The 21,761-nt window shown below is 44.6% G+C and overlaps 1 protein-coding gene across 5 annotated transcripts in view; it reads right to left on the reverse strand.

The window, feature by feature from the left end:
• nr1h4 (nuclear receptor subfamily 1, group H, member 4) overlaps positions 1-21,761 on the reverse strand; it is a 98,000-nt gene that overhangs the window by 64,012 nt on the left and 12,227 nt on the right. For 4 of the 5 annotated variants that reach the window (XM_072267376.1, XM_072267375.1, XM_072267373.1 and 1 more), the window contains exon 2: positions 14,551-14,672. In XM_072267376.1, coding sequence (XP_072123477.1) covers positions 14,551-14,614 — 64 coding nt within the window. In that variant the 5' untranslated portion in view covers positions 14,615-14,672. Of the gene's footprint in view, positions 1-12,313; positions 12,486-14,550; positions 14,673-21,761 lie in introns of those variants that run through there. The other variant, XM_072267374.1, reaches the window with a different exon arrangement.

Genomic DNA, 21,761 nt, shown 5'->3' on the forward strand with positions numbered 1-21,761 from the left:
CAGAAACAGGAGGGGACAATTGGCCCCAGTTTTAATTCTGTCATGGCTCCCCTGTGGCCAAAGGACAGGGTGGAGACAAATGAGACAGATAGGATCTGGAACAGCTAAAGAAATGCTGGAGGAACTCAGCAGGTCAGGCAACATCTGTCTGGTGAAACATCTGACCACCCTTCTCTGGTGAGGCCTCACTTGGAGTATTGTGAGCAGTTTTGGGCCCCTTATCTAAGAAAGGATGCGCTGACATGGAAAGGGTTCAAAGGAGGTTGACGAAAATAATTCCGGGATTGAAAGACGTCATATGAAGAGCTCTGAGCATGTACTCACTGGAATCCAGCTGAACGAGGGGTGACCTCATTGAAACCTATCGAATGTGAGAGGCCTGATAGAGTAGATGTGTGAAGAGGTTGTTTCCTAAGGTGAGGGAGTCTAAAGCCAGAGGACCTTGCCTCAGAGTAAAGGAGTGTCCATTTAGAATGGAGATGAAGAGGGATTTCTTTAGCCAGAGAGTGGTGAATCTGGTGAATTTGTTGCCACAGGTGGCTGTGGAGGGCAAGTCTTTACACATATTTAAGGCAGAGGTTGATAGATTCTTGATTAGTCTGACATGAAGAGATATGGGGAGAAGGCAGGAGAGTGGGGTTGAGAGAGAAAATGGATCAGCCATGATGAAATGGCGGAGCAGACTTGATGGGCCAATTGGCCTAATTCTGCCAAATATCCTAATTCTAATCCTATACTTTATTGTCTTCTGCTCTTATGATCTTATGGCAAGGACATTATTCGCTAGGGCGCAAGAGAATGAGAGAAGATCTTGAAGAGGAATACAGAATGATGAGGGGTATACAGTAGATCAGTTGAATGCAAACAGACCTTCTCCCCTCAGGTTGGCTGAAACTAGGACTAGAGTGATAAATTTAGGAATGTTGGATTAGAGTGTAGAATTGTTATTTTTCTTGTAGACGAACTTTGCTGTGCTTGCTTCTAATTGTATATAATCACCTAATTGTTCAGTATTTTTTCCAGCAATTGCATAGCTGATTCTGCCTTTTCTGGAAGCTTCTCTGGTTCTTTTCTGTAGCAGGTGTCATGCCACTTGACTCTGGCTATTTTATAGGTAACATCTCATCAATGGGATGAGCTTTATCTCCAGTCAGAGTTTGAGACAACCACTACTCCTCTTTCTTTGTCTTTGTTAATTCCTTGTTAATGAATTAGATGTAGCCACCAAGTTCTAGACTCATAGAGACATAGAACACTACAGCTCAGAAACAGGCCCTTTGACCCATCTAGTCCATGCTGAATTATTAACCTGCCTAGTCACATCAAACTGCACCCACAATAGCCCTCCACACCCCACTATCCACGTACCTATCCAAACTTCTCTTAAATGTTAAAAATGATCCCACATCCTCCACTTACACTGGCAGCTCATTCCACACTTTCACCACCCTCTGAGTGAAGAAGTTCCCCCTCATGTTCTCCTTAAATAGTTCATCTTTCACCCTTAACCCATGACCTCCAGCTCTAGTATCACCCAACCTCAGTGCAAAAAGACTGCCTGCATTTACCCTATCTATCATCATCATCAAAATGTGCCATGTTGTATGAAATGGGTGATCATGGTCTATCCGTGACCGTGATTGTTCTTGGCAATTTTTTTTACAGAAGTGGTTTGACCATAAGACCATAAGATATAGCAGCAGAATTAGGCCATTTGGCCCATTGAGTCTGCTCCGCCATTTCATCATGGCTGATCCATTTTTTACTCTCAGTCCCAATCTCCTGCCTTCTCCCTGTATCCCTTCATGCCCCTACCAATCAACCAGTCACAATTCTACCAACCTCTGCCGTAAGTACACATGAAGAATTCCACAGATTTACTACTGCCTGGCTAAAGAAATTCCTCCTCAATTCTGTTCTAAAAGGATGCCCCTCTAATTTGAAGCAGTGTCCATTCGATAGGTTTCACCATTTGATAGGTTTCAATTAGGTCACCCTCATTCTTCCAATGAACAGAGGCCCGGAGTCATTAAACACTCTTCATATGACAAGCCATTTAATCCTGGAATCATTTCGGGAACCTCCTTTGAATCCTCTCTACTTTCAGCTCATCTTTTGTAAGGTAAGTGGCCCAAAACTGCTCACAATACTTCAGGTGAGACCTCACCAGTGCTTTATAAAGTCTCAACATTACATCCTTGCTTTTATATTCTAGTTCTCTCAAAATGAAAGCTAACATCGTATTTCCTTCATCACCACAAATTCAAACAGCAAAATAGCCTTTAGGGAATTCTGCTCAAGCACTCCCAAATCACTTTGCACCTCAGATTTTTGTATTTTCTCTCCATTCAGAAAATAGTCAACCCTTTCATTCCATCTACCAAAGTGCATGAACATACACTTCCATCTGCCTCTTCTTTGCCCTTTCTCCTAATCTGTCCAAGTCCTTCTGAGGCCTCCCTATTTCCTCAGAGCTACCTGCCCCTCCACCTATCTTAGTATTGTCTGCAAACTTTGCAACAAAGCCATCAATTCTATCATCCAAATCTTTGACATATAACATAAAAAGAATCAGTCCCAACACAAACCCTGTGGAACACCACTAGAGACCATCAGCCAACCAGAAGAGGCTCCCTTTAATCCAACTCTTTGCCTCCTGCCAGTCAGCCACAGCTGTATCCATGTTAGAATCTTTCCTGTAGCCTGTTAAGCAGCTTCATGTGCGGCACCTTGTCAAATGCCTTCTGAAAATCCAAGTATACAACATCCACCGATTCTCCTTGTCTTTCTTGCTTGTTATTTCTTCAAAGAATTCCAACAGATTTGTCAGGCAAGATTTTCCTTTGAAGACACCATGCTGACTACAGCCTATTTTATCATGTGTCTCCAAGTACTCTGAGCCCTCATCCTTCATAATCAACTCCAACATCTTCCCAACCACAGAGGTCAGACTAACTGGCCTACAGTTTCCTTTCTTCTGTCTCTCCCCCTTCTTGAACAGTAGAATGACATTTGCAAGTTTCCAACCTTCCAGAACCATTCCAGAATCTAGTGATTCTTGAAAGATCATTACTAATATACAATAGACAATAGGTGCAGGAGTAGGACATTTGGCCCTTCGTGCCAGCACCGCCATTCACTGTGATCATGGCTGATCATCCACAACCTGTTCCTGCCTTCTCTCCATATCCCTTGACTCCACTATCATTAAGAGCTCTATCTAACTCTTTCTTGAAAGAATCCAGAGAATTGGCCTCCACTGCCTTCTGAGGCAGAACATTCCACAGAACCACAACTCTCTGGGTGAAAAAGTTTTTCCTCAACTCCTTTCTAAATGGTCTACCCCTTATTCTTAAACTGTGGCCTCTGGTTCTGGACTCCCCCAACATCGGGAACATGTTTCCTGCCTCTAGCGTGTCCATTCCCTTAATAATCTTATATGTTTCAATCAGATCCCCTCTCATCCTTCTAAATTCCAGTGTATACAAGCCCAGTCGCTCCAATCTTTCAACATATGACATTCCCATCTTCCCTGGAATTAACCCAGTGAACATAAGCTGCACTCCCTCCATAGCAAGAATGTCCTTCCTCAAATTTGGAGACCAAAACTGCACACAATACTCCAGGTGGGGTCTCACCAGGGCCTTGTCCAACTGCAGAAGGACCTCTTTACTCCTATACTCAATTCTCCTTGTTATGAAGGCCAACATACCATTAGCGTTCTTCACTGCCTGCTGTACCTGCATGCTTACTTTCAGTGACTGATGAACAAGGACACCCAAATCCCATTGTACTTCCCCTCTTCCTAACTTGACACCATTCAGACAGTAACCTGCCTTCCTGTTCTTGCCACCAAAGTGGATAAACTCACATTTGTCCATATTAAACTGTATCTGCCCACTCACCCAACCTGTCCAAGTCACCCTGCATTCTCATAACATCCTCCTCACATTTCACACTGTCACCCAGCTTTGTGTCATCTGCACATTTGCTAATGTTACTTTTAATCCCTTCATCTAAATCATTAATGTGTCTTGTAAATAGCTGTAGTCCCAGCACTGAGCCTTGCGGTACCCCACTAGTCACTACGTGCCGTTCCGAAAGGGACCCGTTAATCCCTACTCTTTGTTCCCTGTCTGCCAACCAATTTTCTATCCATGTCAGTACCCTACCCCCAATACCATGTGCTCTAATTTTGCCCACTAACCTCCTATGTGGGACCTTATCAAAGGCTTTCTGAAAGTCCAGGTACACTGCATCCACCGGCATTCCCACGTCCATTTTCATAGTTACATCCTCAAAAAAATTCTAGAAGATTAGTCAAGCATGATTTCCCCTTCATAAATCCATGCTGACTCTGACCAATCCTGTTACTGTTATCCAAATATGCCGCTATTTCATCTTTTACAATTGATTCCAGCATCTTCCCCACCACTGATGTCAGATAACTGGTCTATAATTGCCTGTTTTCTCTTTCCCTCCTTTCTTAAAAAGTGGGATAACATTAGCTACCCTCCAATCCGCAGGAACTGATCCTGAATCCATAGAACATTGGAAAATGATTACCAATGCATCCATGATTTCTAGAGCCACCTCTTTAAGTACCCTGGGATGCAGACCATCAGGCCCTGGGGATTTATCAATCTTCTGTCCCATCAGTTTACCCAACACCATTTTCTGCCTGATGCGAATTTCCTTCAGTTCCTCTGTTACCCTAGGTCCTCTGGCCACTATTACATCTGGGAGATTGTTTGTGTCTTCCCTAGTGAAGACAGATCTAAAGTTTCTGTTCAGTTGGTCTGCCATTTCCTTGTTCCCCATAATAATTTCGCCTGTTTCTGTCTTTAAGGGCCCAACTTTGGTCTCAACTAATTTTTTCCTCTTCACATACTTAAAGAAGCTTTTACTATCCTCCTTTATATTCTTGGCTAGCTTACCTTCGTACCTCATCTTTTCCCCCCGTATTGCCTTTTTAGCTATCTTCTGTTGCTCCTTAAAAGTCTCCCAAATCCTCTGGCTTCCCACTCATCCTTGCAATGTTATACTTCCTCTCTTTTATTTTTATACTGTCCTTGACTTCCCTTGTCATTCACGGCCTCCCCTTACTTCCTTTAGAACCTTTCTTCCTCTTTGGAATGAACTGATCCTGCACCTTCTGTATTATTCCCAGAAATACCTGCCATTGTTGTTCCACTGTCATCCCTGCTAGGGTATCTTTCCAGTCAACTTTGGCCAGCTCCTCCCTCATGGGTCTATAGTCCCCTTTGTTCAACTGTAATACTGACACTTCCGATCTTCCCTTCTCCCTCTCAAATTGTGTATTAAAACTTATCATATTATGGTCACTACCTCCTAATGGCTCGTTTACCTCGGGTTCTCTTATCAAATCTGGCTCATTACACAACACTAAATCCAGAATTGCCTTCTCCCTGGTAGGCTCTAATACAAGCTGCTCTAAGAATCCATCTCTGAGGCATTCCACAAACTCCTTTTCTTGGGGTCCAGTACCAACCCGGTTTTCCCAGTCTACCTGCATGTTAAAATCCCCCATAACAACCGTAGAATTACCTTTGCGACATGCCAATTTTAACTCTTGATTTAACTTGCACTCTATATCCAGGCTACTGTTTGGGGGTCTGTAGATAACTCCCATCAGGGTCTTTTTGCCCTTACAGTTTCTCAGTTCTATCCATACTGACTCTACATCTCCTGATTCTTTGTGCCCCCTCGCAAGGGACTGAATTTCATTCCTCACCAACGGAGCCACCCCACCCCCTCTGCCCACCTGTCTGTCCTTTCGATAGGACGTATACCCCTGAATATTCATTTCCCTGCCCTGGTCCTCTTGCAGCCATGTCTGTTATTCCCACAACATCATACTTGCCAATTTCCAACTGAGCCTCAAGCTCATCTACTTTATTTCTTATACTCCGTGCATTCATATATAATACCTTTAATCCATTTAAAGCAATACTTTTACTCCCCTCACCTTTCACATCGAATCCTATTGCACTTGGCCATACTCTCCAATCCCTTCCTGATCTTTCTGCCCCTCTAATTCTGTTGTCTTTCTTAACTTTCCTTACTCTCTCATTCCCTTTAACTCCATTCTTATATTTCCAGTTCGCCCCCTCCCCTCCACTACTTGGTTTAAACACACCCGTATAGCAGTGGCAAACCTGTCTGCCAGAATGCTGGTCCCCCACCTGTTAAGATGCAACCTGTCCCTTCTGTACAATTCATCCTTACCCCAAAACAGATCCCAGTGGTCCAAGAATCTAAATCCCTGCCTCCCGCAGCAGCTCCTCAGCCACACATTCAGATCCCCTATCTCCCTGTTCCTGCCCTCACCAGCACAAGGAACTGGATGCAAACCCAAGATAACTATCCTGGAGGTCCTGCTTTTCAGCCTTCTTCCGAGTTCTCTGAAGTCACGCTGCAGAATTTCTTTCCTCTTCCTCCCAACGTCATTTGTGCCGACATGCACCACCACTTCCGGATGTTCTCCTTCAGCCTTGAGGATCCCGGTCAGTGATGTCCTGGATCCTGGCACCAGGGAGGCAACACACCATCTTTAAATCCCGCCTGTTGCCACAGAAACCCCTTTCTGTACCTCTCACTATGGAGTCCCCTACTACCACGGCTCTGCCTGACGTCTGTCTCCTCGGCTTTGTTTCAGTGCCAATTTTTGACTCGCAGACCTGTCCGTCTCTCAGGCTGGCAGTGTCTTCTGTCCCGACAGCTTCCAAGAGGGTGAACCTGTTTTCAAGAGGCACATCCCCCGGGGTCTCCTGTACTCCAAGCATCCATCCCTTCCTCATTGTCACCCACCCCCCTTCTCTCTTCCGGTATCTTTGGTGTAACAATCGCGCTGTAGGTCCTAGTGCCTCCACAATCTCTTCAGCCACCTCTTTCAGAATTTTTGAGTGTCATCTATCTGGTCTTTATGACTTATCCACCTTCAGACCTTTCAGTTTCCCAAGAACCTTCTCTCTAGTTATGATGACTTAACAGTTCATGGAACTTCCACCATACTGGCATTGCCTTCTTCTGGGCAGCGTCTTCAAAAGATAGGAGACTCTAGCCATTATCAATACTCTTCAGAGATTATCCGGCTGGCATCGATGGTTGCATAACCAGGACTTGTGATACACACCTGCTCCCATGGTTTCACATGACCCTGATATGTGATATGTGGTGGGGGTGGAGGGGTGCTAAACAGGTACTACTCCTTGGCCAAGGGTGACCTACAGGCTGGTGGAGAGAAGAATTCAGAAACATGAGGGGTGACCTAATTGAAATCTATCAAATGCTGCAAGGCCTTGATAGAGTGGATGTGGAGAAGATGTTTCCTATGGTGGGAGAGTCTAAGACCAGAGGACACAGCCTCAGAACAGAGGGACGTCCTTTTACGGAGATGAGGAGGAATTTCTTTAGCCAGAGGGTGGTGAATCTGTGAAATTCATAGCCACAGGCAACTGTGGAGGCCAAGTCATTATGTATATTTAACGCAGAGGTTGATGGATTCTTGATTGGTCAGGGCATGAAGGGTTACGGAGAGAAGGCAGAAGATTGGGGCTGAGAGGAAGATTGGATCAGCCATGATGAAATGACAGAGCAGACTCGATGGGCCAAATAGCCTAATTCTGCTCCTATATCTTATGGTCTTACACCTTCTTTGTTAGAGGCGTATCTCTACCTCACCCAATGGTGATCTGCAGCCTAGCGCAGGGAAGGAGCACCTCACACCAACCTCCACCCTGCCATCCATATCCTATCTATATCCATCATAAATTTGTATATCTCTATCAAATCTCCCCTCATTGGAACTATTCAAGGACATTCTCAACCTCTCACTGCTACGGGCAGAAGTTCCCACCTGCTTCAAAAAGGCAACAATTGTACCAGTACCTAAGAAGAGTAGTGTGAGCTGCCTTAGTGACTAATCGCCCAGTAGCCATCACATCTACAGTGATGAAATGCAGTGAGAGGTTGGTCATGTCTAGAATCAACACCTGTCGCAACAAAGACCTGGACCCACTTCAATGCACCTATTGCCAGTCAGTGGCTCTTTACACGGCCCTAGATCACCTGGACAATACAAGCACCTATGTCAGGATGCCTTTCATTGACTATAGCTCAGCATTTAATACAATCATTCCTATAGTCCTGATCGATAAGCTACAGAACCTGGGCCTCTGTACCTCCCTCTGCAATTGGATCCTCAACTTCCTAACCAGAAGACCACAGTCTGTGCGGATTGGTGATAACATATCCTCCTCGCTGACAATGAACACTCAGGGGTGTGTGGTTAACCCACTGCTCTACTCTCTCTATATCCATGACTGTGTGGCTAAGTATATCTATAAATTTGCTGATGATACAGCCATTGTTGGTAGAATCTCAGATGGAGATGAGAGGGTGTACAGGAGCGAGATATACTAGCTAGTTGAGTGGGGTTGCAACAAAATCCTTGCACTGAGTTTCAGTAAGAGCTGATTGTAGACTTCAGGAAGGATAAGATGAGGGAATACGAACGAATTCTCACACGGGGGTCAAAAGAGGAGATAGTGAGCAACTTCAATTCCTCGGTGTCAAGATCTCTGAGGATCTAACCTGGTCCCAACATATTGATGCAGCTATAAAGAAGGCAAGACAGCAGCTATACTTCATTAAGAGTTTGAAGAGATTTGGTTTGTCAACTAAAATGCTCAATAACTTCTATAGATGTACCGTGGAGAGCATTCTGACAGGCTATATCACCGCCTGGTATTGGGCGGTGGAGGGGGGACACTACTGCACAGGACCAAAAAGAAGCTGCAGAAAGTTTTAAGGTTAGTCAGCCCCATATTGGGTACTAGCATCCATAGTACCCAGGACATCTTCAAGGAGCGGTACCTCAGGAAGGCGACGTCCATTATTAAGGATTCCCATCACCCTCTTCTCATTGTTACCATCTGGAAGGAGGTACAGAAGCCTGAAGGCACACACTCAGCGATTCAGGAATTCCAGAGCAACAGGCACAAAATGCTGCAGCAACTCAGCAGGCCAGGCAGCATCCATGGAGGGAAGTCAACGGTTGACAATTTAGACAAAGATGCTTCTCACCTATCACCTGCTGGCATGTACTCCCCCCTCTTCCCCTATCTGCTTCTTCTGGCTTCTGCACCCTTCCTTTCCAGTCTGCAGGGTTTTGTGCTAACTTATTGGGTGTTGTGACTCCTTCCACAGATGTTGTTTGACCTGCTGAGTTCTTTCCGCTGTTTGTTCCTGCTCTATTTGAAGGGCACTTCACCAATACCAACTAAAGTCTTGACTAAGACATAAGATATTCTGCAGATGCTGGAAATCCAGAGCAACACACACAAAATGCTGGAGGAACAGCATCTATGGAAATGAATAGGCAGTCAACATTTCAAGACTCCTCATTAGGACTTTGAAAAGATATTGGGACAGGTACATGGATAGGGAAGATTTAGAAGAATTTGGGCCCAACACAGGGAAATGGGACAGCACAGAGCAATATCTTGACAAGCATGGACGAGTTGGGCCATAGGCTACATGACTTGATGGTCTAATTTGGGGAGAGGAAGTTACAGGGATAATTAATAGGGATTGAACTGGCATGAACTCAGTAGGTAAAGAAGCCTCCCTTTATCAGAAGGAAATGTGTGTTACTGCTCAGTTCACAAAGGAGTCACATACAGGAAACAGTGAATAATTTGGAAAGCAAAGAATAAACTTATTGTTGCCATGGGCTTTGATTTCAAAAGTAAAGAATTTCTGCTTGAGTAATCGAGGGCATTGGCGGGACTGTGGGTGTACTATTGTGTGCAGTGCTGGCTAGTCTCCATATGAAGGGATGGATGTAAATTATTTGGCAGCAATTCAGAAAAGATTTGCTAGATCAATACCTGGGATGGGCAGCGGGGAGGCCTGGTTGGGTGGGACAGGCCTGTAGAAGGTGGGGTTCCAATGAGCAAGAGCAAGAGTTGATTAAAACATCTTAAGCTCGTTGGATGTTTCCTCTGTCAGGGGTAGCAGATACTCAGGGTGCCTCTAGTTTCTTATGAGTTAGTACAGATTCGGCTTGTCACCTAAATATCGATGCACAGTAAAGAGTATCAGGTCGCATCACAGCCTGATATGGAAACGCCAGTGACCAGGAATGGAAAAGTCTACACCACATGGTCGATGCGGTCCAGTCCGTCACAGGCAAAGCCTTCACCACCATTGAGAGCAGTTACAAGGAGAGCTGCCACAAGAAAGAGCCATCCATCATCAAGGACCCCCTCCATCCAGACCATTCTCCCTTCTCACTGCTGCTATCAGGAAGGAGGTACTTAGGCCCCACACCACCAGGTTCAGTTACAGTTATTACCCCTCAACAATCAGGCTCCTGAACCAGTGTGGATAACTTCACTCACCTCAACACTGAACTGATTCCACAACCTACAGACTCTCTTTCAAAGTTTCTACAACTCATCTTCTCAGTATGATTATTAATTTGCAAATTTATCTCCTTTTGCACATTGCTTGTTTGTCAATCTCTGTTTATTTATAGTTTTTCATAAATTCTATTGCATTTCTTGATTTTCAAGATTCAGGATTCAAGATTGTTTCTTCCATGCACGAGTGTAAAAGATTGCTACTCTGGATCCGAAGCAGCACAAAGTAACACAATAAGTAAAAAGGAAAAAACAAGTTTAAATATAAAATAAATCTTATAAATTACAACAGACTAGTAACCGTCTGAATGTGGATGTAAATTTTCCTGTGTCCCACTCCCATCAGGGAGGAGGCTACATAACACCCACACCAGGACCATCAGACTCAAAAACCGTTACTTTCCCCAAGCAGTAAGGCTGATCAACACCTCCACCCTCCCAACCACCACTACTTTACCACTTCCCGTCAGTCACCTTACATACAGACACTCCCGTGCCAAGGGGCACTTTGTGAATATACAATCAATCTATGTATAGAAGCTATCTGGTGGATTTATATTTATTGTGTTTTCTTCTGATTATTGTGTTCTTTATCTTGTTGTGTTTTTGTGCTGCAAAGTAACAATTATTTCATCCTCCTTTAGATTTGTGTTCTGAAAATGACATTAAACAATCTTGAATCTCAAATCTTAAAATCTTGAAATGCCTGCAAAAAATGTATCTCTAGTATATGGTAACATATAATATCAAATATGTGTGGTATATATGATAATATATGTTACTTTGATAATAAACATACTTTGAATTTGAGGTTGACACATTAAATCATCACTCATTGTTGGAGATGAGGTAAAAAAAAGGCTTTGGAACCTTTTTCCTTTGGAACCAGAATATTAGAATATCTTCAAGGTAGAGATTGAGTGATTGTTGATAAACAAGGGGGTGAGGGGTTATTGTGAGGAGTTGGGATGTAGAGATGTTACCAGAGATGCCAGCTTGCTCACAAGAGGTTCTGCAGACGCTGGAAATCCAGAGCAACACACACAAAATTCTGGAGGAATTCAGCAGGCCAGGCAGCATCCACTGAGGTTGAGTGGGACTATAACAGAGTGAAGGGTGAATGGTTTAAGGGGAACGTGAGGGAAACTGCTTCACTCAGAGGGTGCTGAGAGTGTGGAATGAGCAGCCAGCACAAGTGGCGCACGCAAGCTCGATCTCAACTCTTAAGAGAAGTTTTGATAGGTTCGTGGACAGTAGGGGTATGGAAGACTATGGTCCTAGTCTATGGACGAGATGGGCCAAAGCATCTGTTTCTGTGTGGTACTTCTCTATCTATGGAAATGAATAGAAAGTCGAAGTTTCAGACCAAGACCCTTCATCAGGACTTTCTTGATGTTCTCAGATTCCTGAATCAACACCTGAGATGTATTTTCCCTTGTGAGAGACTTATACAGCCAGGAGAACTCTTGGATTTTGTAGAAGAATCGTGAAATATTTTTCCACTGGTAAATTACAGCATTCTTTGCCCGGTATCACACCACGCAGCCATCGTCTATATACCTACAATACGTGTGTTACTTTGGATTTCCAGTATCTGCAGAATCTCTCGTGTTTAGGATATTTCTTCCCAGCTTTAAGCTTATCATTATGAACATTCTATCACTGAAAGATAAATTTCACCAAATTAAAAATAAAACTGTATAAACAGTGTTATTCAATGGTCAAAATCAATAAAAAGCCTTTGTGAAACTTTTGGATCTGTTTTACGCTGTAAAGAGTGTTAACCACATTGGCAACCACTGCCTCATGTGACAATCTGACACTAATCTATGCCTTGTACAGGCTGGTGTTGGAACAGCCCCTACCTTCCAGAGTCTTCATCGTAGGCCACTGGGTGAGTATGAATGCTGCCTTCTGAAACCGCTTACTTCCGACAAATAGCTGCTGCCGGCAGGATTTTATTCCAGGCCGCAGGAATTTTGTAAACCCTTCACAGTTTGGAGAACGAGAAAAGAAATCTTCCCTGCCTAAAGCTTTTTAAATGACTTCCTCAGATTGATTGTTTGATTAGGTCAGAGACGAAAGGTTACTGAAGATTACTCATTAACTCACTCTACACAGGCAATGATATCAGGCTGCTGGGAACACCTGACATTGGAATTCCTCTCACTCATCCATGCGTTCAGAGCCAGCCTGAGCAGAGCCTCGGGTCTCACACCTCCACGTTCAGGAACAGTCGTTTCATTCTATTTTACTTACTTGTTTAGAGGTACTTTCCAGCCCTGCGAGCGCGCTGCCCAGCAACCCCCAATTTAACCCTAACCTAGTCACAGGTCAATTTCCAATAACCAATTAACCAACTAACAGGTATGTCTTTGGACTGTGGGAGGAAACTGGAGCACCCAGAGAAGAACCACGCATTCCATGGGGGGGTCATACAAACTCCTTACAGAGGGTATCGGAATTGAAATCTGAATTCTGGCCATCCCACCTTTTTATTCTGGCATCTTCCCCCTTCCTTCCCACTCCTGAAGGAGGACCTTGGCTTGAAAGGTCAACCGTTTATTCAGTTCCATAGGTTCTGCCTGACCTGCTGAGTGCCTCCACCATTTTGTGTGTGTTACTATGGATTTCCAGCATCCGAGCTGTAACAGTGTCGCACAAACCGTTACGTTACCGTGACGCTTTGTGATGTAGGCTTTCATTGATTCCATTGTATTTCTTTGTTCTATCATTAATGCCTGCTAGAAAATAAACCTCAAGGTTGTATATGGTGATATAGATGTACTTTGATAGTAAAAATACCTTGAAGTCAGAGTGGGTGTGTTGAAGTTTGGAGTTAATGCCATTTTGGAACATTTACACCAAGTATCAGAGAACAACGTAACTTGTGGCTCTGATCAGTCACCTGAATTCCGTAACCCGGGGTGACACCTGAACAATGCACCCAGCTAAACCCTCCAGCTGGAATTCCTCCCGGAATGAGGGTGGGAGATCCCAGTAAACACAGGACAGGAGTGTTCTTTGTGTTCTGGATAATCATGACCTCAGGTGGCACCAGGGAAGATGCTAACCTAACCATTATCCCTCCAACGTTTTGGTTAGGAGCTAAGAAGATTAGAGTCGTTGAGTCATAGACAACTACAGCACAGAAACAGGCCCTTCAGCCCATCTAGTCCATGCAGAAACATTTATACTGCCTAACCCCTTTGACCGCACCAGAACCTTAGCCCTCCATACTTCTTCCATCCCTGTACCTATCTAAACTTTTCTTAAACATTGAAATTGAGCTCACATCCTCCATTTGTGCTGGCATCTCACTCCACATTCGCATAACCCCCTGAATGAAGAAGTTTCCCCTCATGTTCCCCTTAAATATTTCACCTTTCACCCTTAACCCATGACCTCCGTTTGTAGCTTTAAACTCCCGTGGTCACTTTGTTAGATACACCTGTACAGCTGCTCATTAATGCAAATATCTAATCAGCCAATCATGTGGCAGCAACTCAATGCATCAAAGCATGCAGATGTGGTCAAGAGGTTCAGTTGTTGTTCATACCAAACATCAGAATGGGGAAGAAATGTGATCTCAGTGACTTTGACAGTGGAATGACTGTTGGTGCCAGATGGGGTGGTTTGAGTATCTCAGAAATTGCTGATCTCCCGGGATTTTCACACACAACAATCTCTAGAGTTTACAGAGAATAGTGCAAAAAAAAACAAACAGAAAAATCTAGTGAGCAGCATTTCTGTGGGTGAAGATGCCTTGTTAATGAGAGAGGTCAGAGGAGAATGGCCAGACTGGTTCAAGCTCACAGGAAGGTGACTTTAACTTAAGTGAACACACATTACAACAGTGGTGTACAGTCGAGCATCTCTGAATGCACAACACGTTGAAACTTGAAGTGGACGGGCTACAGCTGCAGAAGACCACAAACACGCACTCATTGGCCATTTCATTAGGTACATGAGGTGCCCAGTAAAATACCACAGAGTGCAAATGCACTTGAATAATAGATTTACTTTGAGTGGTGAGATCTTGGAGTGTGCAGGGTAGCTTGTGACAGGGACACAAATCTTTGTGTTGTCATTATGATCTTACCGAAGAACGATGAATCTGTGAGGCAAAGTCCTTCTGACGCTGGAAACTGGCCATGTCCCATCATCTTCAGCGCAGGCTCATCCACCTCTTCATCCAGGCGTATCGGCCCAGTGGCAGCAATTCTGCAACACAGGTCATACAACACGTTACCGGGGCACTTCATACATCTGCTTTACTTACAGAAGCAAGAGGTTCTACAGATGCTGGAAATCCAGATCAACTCACACACAGTGCTGGAGGAACAGCAGGTCAGGCAGTGTCTATGGAGAGGAATGAGCAGTTGATGTTTTGGGCTGAGATCCTTCATCAGGACTGGATAGGAAGAGGGAAGAAGCCAGAATAAGAAGGGCGGGGGTAATTATCTCTCTGGTTGTGTGGTAACAGAATCCAGACACTGATGTAGTAGATTTTTTATTTGTCATGTACACAAGAATTTACAGCAAAATGCGTCATTTGCATCAAATCGGTGAATATTGTGCTGCAAGTGATGTTGTGGGGATGGAACTGGACTCTGACGGTGGTGTCTGAAGAGAGGATGCTGTCCAAGTTGCATGTCATCTTGGACAATGTCTCCTATCCACTACATAATGTACTGGGTGGACACAGGAGTACATTCAGCCAGAGACTCATTCCTCCGAGATGCAACACTGAGCGTCACAGGAAGTCATTCCTGCCTGTGGCCATCAAACTTTACAACTCCTCCCTTGGAGGGTCAGACACCCTGAGCCAATAGGCTGGTCCTGGACTTATTTCCTGGCATAATTTACATATTACTATTTAACTATTTATGGTTCTATTACTATTTATTATTTATGGTGCAACTGTAATGAAAACCAATTTCCCTTGGGATCAATAAAGTATGACTATGACTATGACTATGACTATGGGCTACAGCAGCAGGACCACAAACATGCACTCAGTGGCCATTTCATTAGGTACATGAGGTGCCCAGTAAAGTACCACAGAGTGCAAATGCACTTGAATAATAGATTTACTTTGAGTGGTGAGATCTCGGAGTGTGCAGGGTAGCTTGTGACAGGGACACAAGCCTTTGTGTTGACATTATGATCACACATCCATTACCAACAGAGCATGCCCAGACCTCATTAACCCTCAACCATATGAGTTTGGGCTGTAGGAGGAAACCCACACAGTCACGGGGAGAACGTACAAACTCCTACAGACCACGGCAGGAATTGAACCCTGATCAGTAATATCCACTCAAAAATTCCTTTCACACAAAGAGGCGAGGGCCCAGGCATTGCTCCTGACTGTTATGTTCCTCAGTATAATTCCAGTATCAGTCAGTGGTATCGATGCCAGTCAGTTATCAATCTCCTGCAGTGAATCTCCTGCCAGGATCAGGGAGGCTGAAGACTGGTACAGGAGGAAGCTTGAGTGGAAACTCCAGCAGAACAACATGAGAGAGGTCTGGAGTGGGATGAGGACTATCACTGGGTTCCGGCAAACTAGCAACAGAGGAGCTGAAGGCAGTGTGGACAGGGCCAGCGAACTTAACCTGTTCTTTAACAGATTTGACATTGTGACCCCTGCCCATCCCCCACATGAGCCATCTGTTGTCGGCCCCCAACCAACACATATTCCACTCTCCCCTCCTACCCCTGCTCACAGTCCCTCACCCTGCTCTCATGACTATACCCCTCCCCCACACGAAACCACCACGGTGGGCTTCACAGCTGAACAGGTGAGAAGACAGCTGAAACATCTCAACCCAAGCAAGGCTGCAGGACCGAATGATGTCAGTACCAGGGTGCTTAAAGCCTGTGTCCCTCAGCTATGTGGAGTACTTCGCCATGTATTCAACCTGAGCCTGAGGCTCCGGAGGGTTCCTGTACTGTGGAAGATGTCCTGCCTCGTCCCTGTGCCGAAGACGCCGCACCCCAGCGGCCTCAATGACTACAGACCGGTAGCATTGACCTCCCACATCATGAAGACCCTGGAGAGACTTGTTCTGGGGCTGCTCCGGCCTATGGTCAGGCCACACTTAGATCCCCTCCAGTTCGCCTACCAGCCCCGACTAGGAGTTGAGGATGCCATCGTCTACCTGCTAAACCGTGTCTATGCCCACCTGGACAAGCCAGCGAGCACTGTGAGGGTCATGTTTTTTGACTTCTCCAGTGCGTTCAACACCATCCGCCCTGCTCTGCTGGGGGAGAAGCTGATAGCGATGCAGGTGGATGCTTCCCTGGTGTCATGGATTCTTGATTACCTGACTGGCAGACCACAGTACATGTGCTTGCAACACTGTGTGTCCGACAGAGTGATCAGCAGCACTGGGGCTCCACAGGGGACTGTCTTGTCTCCCTTTCTCTTCACCATTTACACCTCGGACTTCAACTACTGCTCAAAGTCTTGTCATCTTCAGAAGTTTTCGGATGACTCTGCCATAGTTGGATGCATCAACAAGGGAGATGAGGTTGAGTACAGGGCTACTGTAGGAAACTTTGTCACATGGTGTGAGCAGAATTATATGCAGCTTAATGTGAAAAAGACTAAGGAGCTGGAGGTAGATCTGAGGAGAGCTAAGGTACCGGTGACCCTTGTTTCCATCCAGGGGGTCAGTGTGGACATGGTGGAGGATTACAAATACCTGGGGATACGTATTGACAATAAACTGGACTGGTCAAAGAACACTGAGGCTGTCTACAAGAAGGGTCAGAGCCGTCTCTATTTCCTGAGGAGAATGAGGTCCTTTAACATCTGCCGGATGATGCTGAGGATGTTCTACGAGTCTGTGGTGGCCAGTGCGATCATGTTTGCTGTTGTGAGTTGGGGCAGCAGGCTGAGGGTAGCAGACACCAACAGAATCAACAAACTCATTCGTAAGGCCAGTGATGTTGTGGGGATGGAACTGGACTCTCTGACGGTGGTGTCTGAAAAGAGGATGCTGTCCAAGTTGCATGCCATCTTGGTCAATGTCTCCCATCCACTACATAATGTACTGGGTGGGCACGGAAGTACATTCAGCCAGAGACTCATTCCTCCGAGATGCAGCACAGAGCATTATAGGAAGTCATTCCTGCCTGTGGCCATCAAACTTTACAACTCCTCCCTTGGAGGGTCAGACACCCTGTGCCGATAGGCTGGTCCTGGACTTATTTCATAATTTACTGGCGTAATTTACATATTACTATTTAACTACTAATGGTTCTATTACTATTTATTATTTATGGTGCAACTGTAATGAAAACCAATTTCCCCCTGGGATCAATAAAGTATGACTATGACTATGAACACTGGCCAATGTTCACACCTCAGACAACATCATTTTCATTAGCAATTCACAGTTGGTTTACTACTGTAACATGCAGTGAGATACAGTTAAAAGCCTTTGTCTGCATGCCATCCTGAAAGACCATTCCATGCATAAGCACAGTTCTGTGCAAAAGTCTCAGTCACACATATATACCTAGCGTCCCTATGACCTTCGCACAGTACCGTGTAATTTTATGTATTACACTGTACTGCTGAAAAAAGCAAATTTCATTATATACTGTACGTGAATGATGATAAACTTGATCTTATATGGGTCTGTACTGTGGTCTAAGACTGGGAATGGGGCAGGAAGAGGGGGATCATGGTTGGAAAGGGGAAGGGAGAGGGGAGGGAGCGGGAAGCATCAGAGAGACATTCTGTGATGATCAGTAAGTCAGTTGTTTGGAATCAAGTGAATTTGCCTGGTGTCTCAGGGCTGGGTGTGTCTGCACCCATGTCACTCCCTGCCTGGACATTCCTTCTCTGCCACCTGTCTCCCACCCCTCCCAGCATCCCTTGCTCCTGTCAGATTTAAAAACTCGCTCTTTGCTCCATGTTGATAAATACAAGTCTTAGGCACCCTAACTATATGTATGTGTCTAAGATTTTTGCACAATTCTCTACATGGAAGTCATACAAAGGGAAAACAGATAACGTTACAGTTATTTACCTAGTCAATATTATGTAGTTGTTTCTAGGGCAATTGTCAGGCACATATTATCAACCATGTTCCCTGCATTATAGGAGTATAAAGATTTTGTTTACATAAAGATAAAGTTTAGTTTTATTTGTACATGTACATCAAAATATAGAGTGGAATGTGTCATTTGCTTCATCGACCAACACAGTCTGAGGAGGTGCTGGGTGCAGCGCATGCTTCTGGCACTAAAGCAGCATATCGACAACTCACCAACCCTGACTCATACTTCTTTTGAATGTGAGAGGAAACTGGAACACCGGGAGAAAACGCACGTCACGGAGGGAATGTACAAACGCCTGAGAGACAGCAGTGGGTACTGAACCCTGATCGCTGGAGATGTAAAGCATTAGGCTAACTGCTGTGCTACTCCTATGCCATTCTGATTGCATAAGAAGGAAATTCCTTTGGCTGTAAAACTTTCCGGGGAGTTCTCTGGTTGGCAAAAGTACCAGCTATTTCTATGTTCTGTCCCAATGACCACACACTTCCCGACACTATATTCCACCTGCCACTTCTTTGCTCATTCTCCTAATTTGTTACGTCCTTTTGCAGACTTCCTACTTCCTCGACACTGTCCGCCAATCCACCTACCTTTGTATCATCCGCAAAGCCATCAATTCCACCATCCAAGTCATCGACATACAGTGTAAAAATAATCGGTCCCAACACAGACCCCTGTGGAACACCACTAGACACCGGCAGCCAACAAAAAAGTCTCCCTTTATTCCCACTCTTTGCTTCCTGCCAATCAGCCAATGCGTTATACCTGTTAGTATCTTTCCTGTAATACCATGGGCTCTTAACTAGTTAAGCAGCCTCATGTGTGGCAGCTTGTCAAAGGCCTTCTGAAAATCCAAGTACACAACATCTACCAACTCTCCTTTGTCTATCTTGCTTGACAAGAATTCCAAAAGATTTGCCAGGCTAACTGGCCTATGACTTCTTTCCTTCTGCCTCCCTCCCTCTTTAAAGAGTGAAGTGACGTTTGCAATTTTCCAGTCTTTCAGATCCATTCTATTATCTTGTGATTCTTGAAAGATCTTTATCAATGCCTCCACAATCTCTTCAGCTACCTCTCTGAGAACCCTGGGGTGTAGTCCATCTGGTCCAGGTGACTCAGTCCTCATACCTCATACCTTCCCAAGCACTTTCTCCTTTGTAATAGCAATAACACTCACTTCTGCCCTCTGATGCTCTCAAATTTCTGGCAAACTGCTCGTGTCTTCCATAGTGAAGACTGTTGCAAAACACTTATTAAGTTCCCCTGCTACTTCTTTGTCAGCCATTATGCCCTGCAGCATAATGCCCCAATGGCCTGAAATCCACTCATATCTATTTTACTCTTTATATATTTGGAAAAAGCTTTTGGTATTCTCATTTATTACCTTCATATTTCATCTTTTCGCTCCTACAGCTTTTTTAGTTGACTTTTGTTTTTTTTTAAAGCTTCCCTAACTTCAGCTTTCAACTAATTTTTGCTATATTGTATGGTCTCACTCTTTCTTTCATGCTGACTTTGACTTCCCTTATTGCTTCCTCCTCCTTTTAGAAAACTTCATCTTTTGGGATGTCTCCATCCTGCCCCTTCCAAGTTGCTTCCAGAAACACCAGCCATTGCTGTTCTGCAAACATTCCTAATAGTGTCCTCTTCCAATTAACTTTGGTCAGCTCCTCTCTCACGCCTCTGTTACTCCATTGTAATATTGATGCACCAGACTTTAGCTTCTCCTTCTCAAACCACAAGGTGAATTCTATCATATTATGATTACTGCTTCCTAAGAATTCCTTTACCTTAAGCTCCCTAATCAGATTTGGTTCATTACACAACACCCAGTCAAGAATAGCTGTTCCCCTAGTAGGCTCTAAAAAGCCAACTCTTAGGCATTCTGCAGATTCCTTGTTTGGATCCAGCACCAACCTAATTTTGCCAATCTTTCTGCATATTGAAATCCCCCATGACTATCATAACATTTCCCTTTTGACATGCTTTTTCTATTTCCCATTGTAATTTGTAGCTCACATCCAGGCTACTATTTGCAGGCCTGTTTATAACTCCCATTAGGGTCTTTTTACCCTTGCAGTTTCTTAACTCTACCCACAAGGATTCTACATCTTCTGAGCCTATGTCACTTCTTTCTAAGGATTTGATTTCAGTTTTTACCAACAGAGCCACCCACTCCCACTGTCTACCTGCCTGTCCCTTCGATGCAATGTGTATCCTTGGACGTTGACTATGATCTTCTTTCGGCCACGACTCAGTGATGCCCACAAAATCATACCTGCCAATCTCTAAATGTGCTACAAGATCATCTACCTAATTCTGTATACTGTGTGCATTCAAACATAGTCATAGTCATAGTCATACTTTACTGATCCCAGGGGAAACTGGTTTTCGTTACAGTTGTACCACAAATAATTAAATAGTAATATGTAAATTAAGCCGGGAAATAAGTCAGGACCAGCCTATTCGCTCAGGGTGTCTGACCCTCCAAGGGAGGAGTTGTAAAGTTTGATAGCCACAGGCAGGAATGACTTCCTATGACACTCAGTGCTGCATCTCGGTGGAATGAGTCTCTGGCTGAATGTACTCCTGTGCCCAACCAGTACATTATGTAGTGGATGGGAGACATTGTCCAAGATGGCATGCAACTTAGACAGCATCCTCTTTTCAGACACCACCGTCAGAGAGTCCAGTTCCATCCCCACAACATCACTGGCCTTACGAATGAGTTTGTTGATTCTGTTGGTGTCTGCTACCCTCAGCCTGCTGCCCCAGCACACAACAGCAAACATGATCGCACTGGCCACCACAGACTCGTAGAACATCCTCAGCATTGTCCAGCAGATGTTAAAGGACCTCAGTCTCCTTAGGAATATAACATCTTCAGTCCTGTATTCACCACTCTTTTCAATTTTGACCCCCATGTTATACTTCAGCTCATCTCACTGACTGCAATTTTGCCCCATCATCTGCCTGTCCTTCCTGACAATCTCACTACACACTACCTCTGCTTGTAGGAGTTGAACAATCCACACCAGCGGTGCAGGGAAAGAGCAAACGGTGACTAAGGTTTCAAAGGCAGAGTTTTGCGGCAGATTCTCTGAGTTGAGGAGTGACCAATCAAGCCAGAAGAGTTTTTTAGAAAGGGGAAATACAGGTAACGCAGGTGCAAGCAGAGCAGCCATTCTTTTCGGTGCCTGTCCTTAGAGTGGCTTTGGCTCATCAGGCTTCGAT

The sequence above is a fragment of the Mobula birostris genome, chromosome 9 (genome assembly GCF_030028105.1).
Source record: "Mobula birostris isolate sMobBir1 chromosome 9, sMobBir1.hap1, whole genome shotgun sequence".
NCBI classification, from domain to species: Eukaryota; Metazoa; Chordata; class Chondrichthyes; order Myliobatiformes; family Myliobatidae; genus Mobula; species Mobula birostris.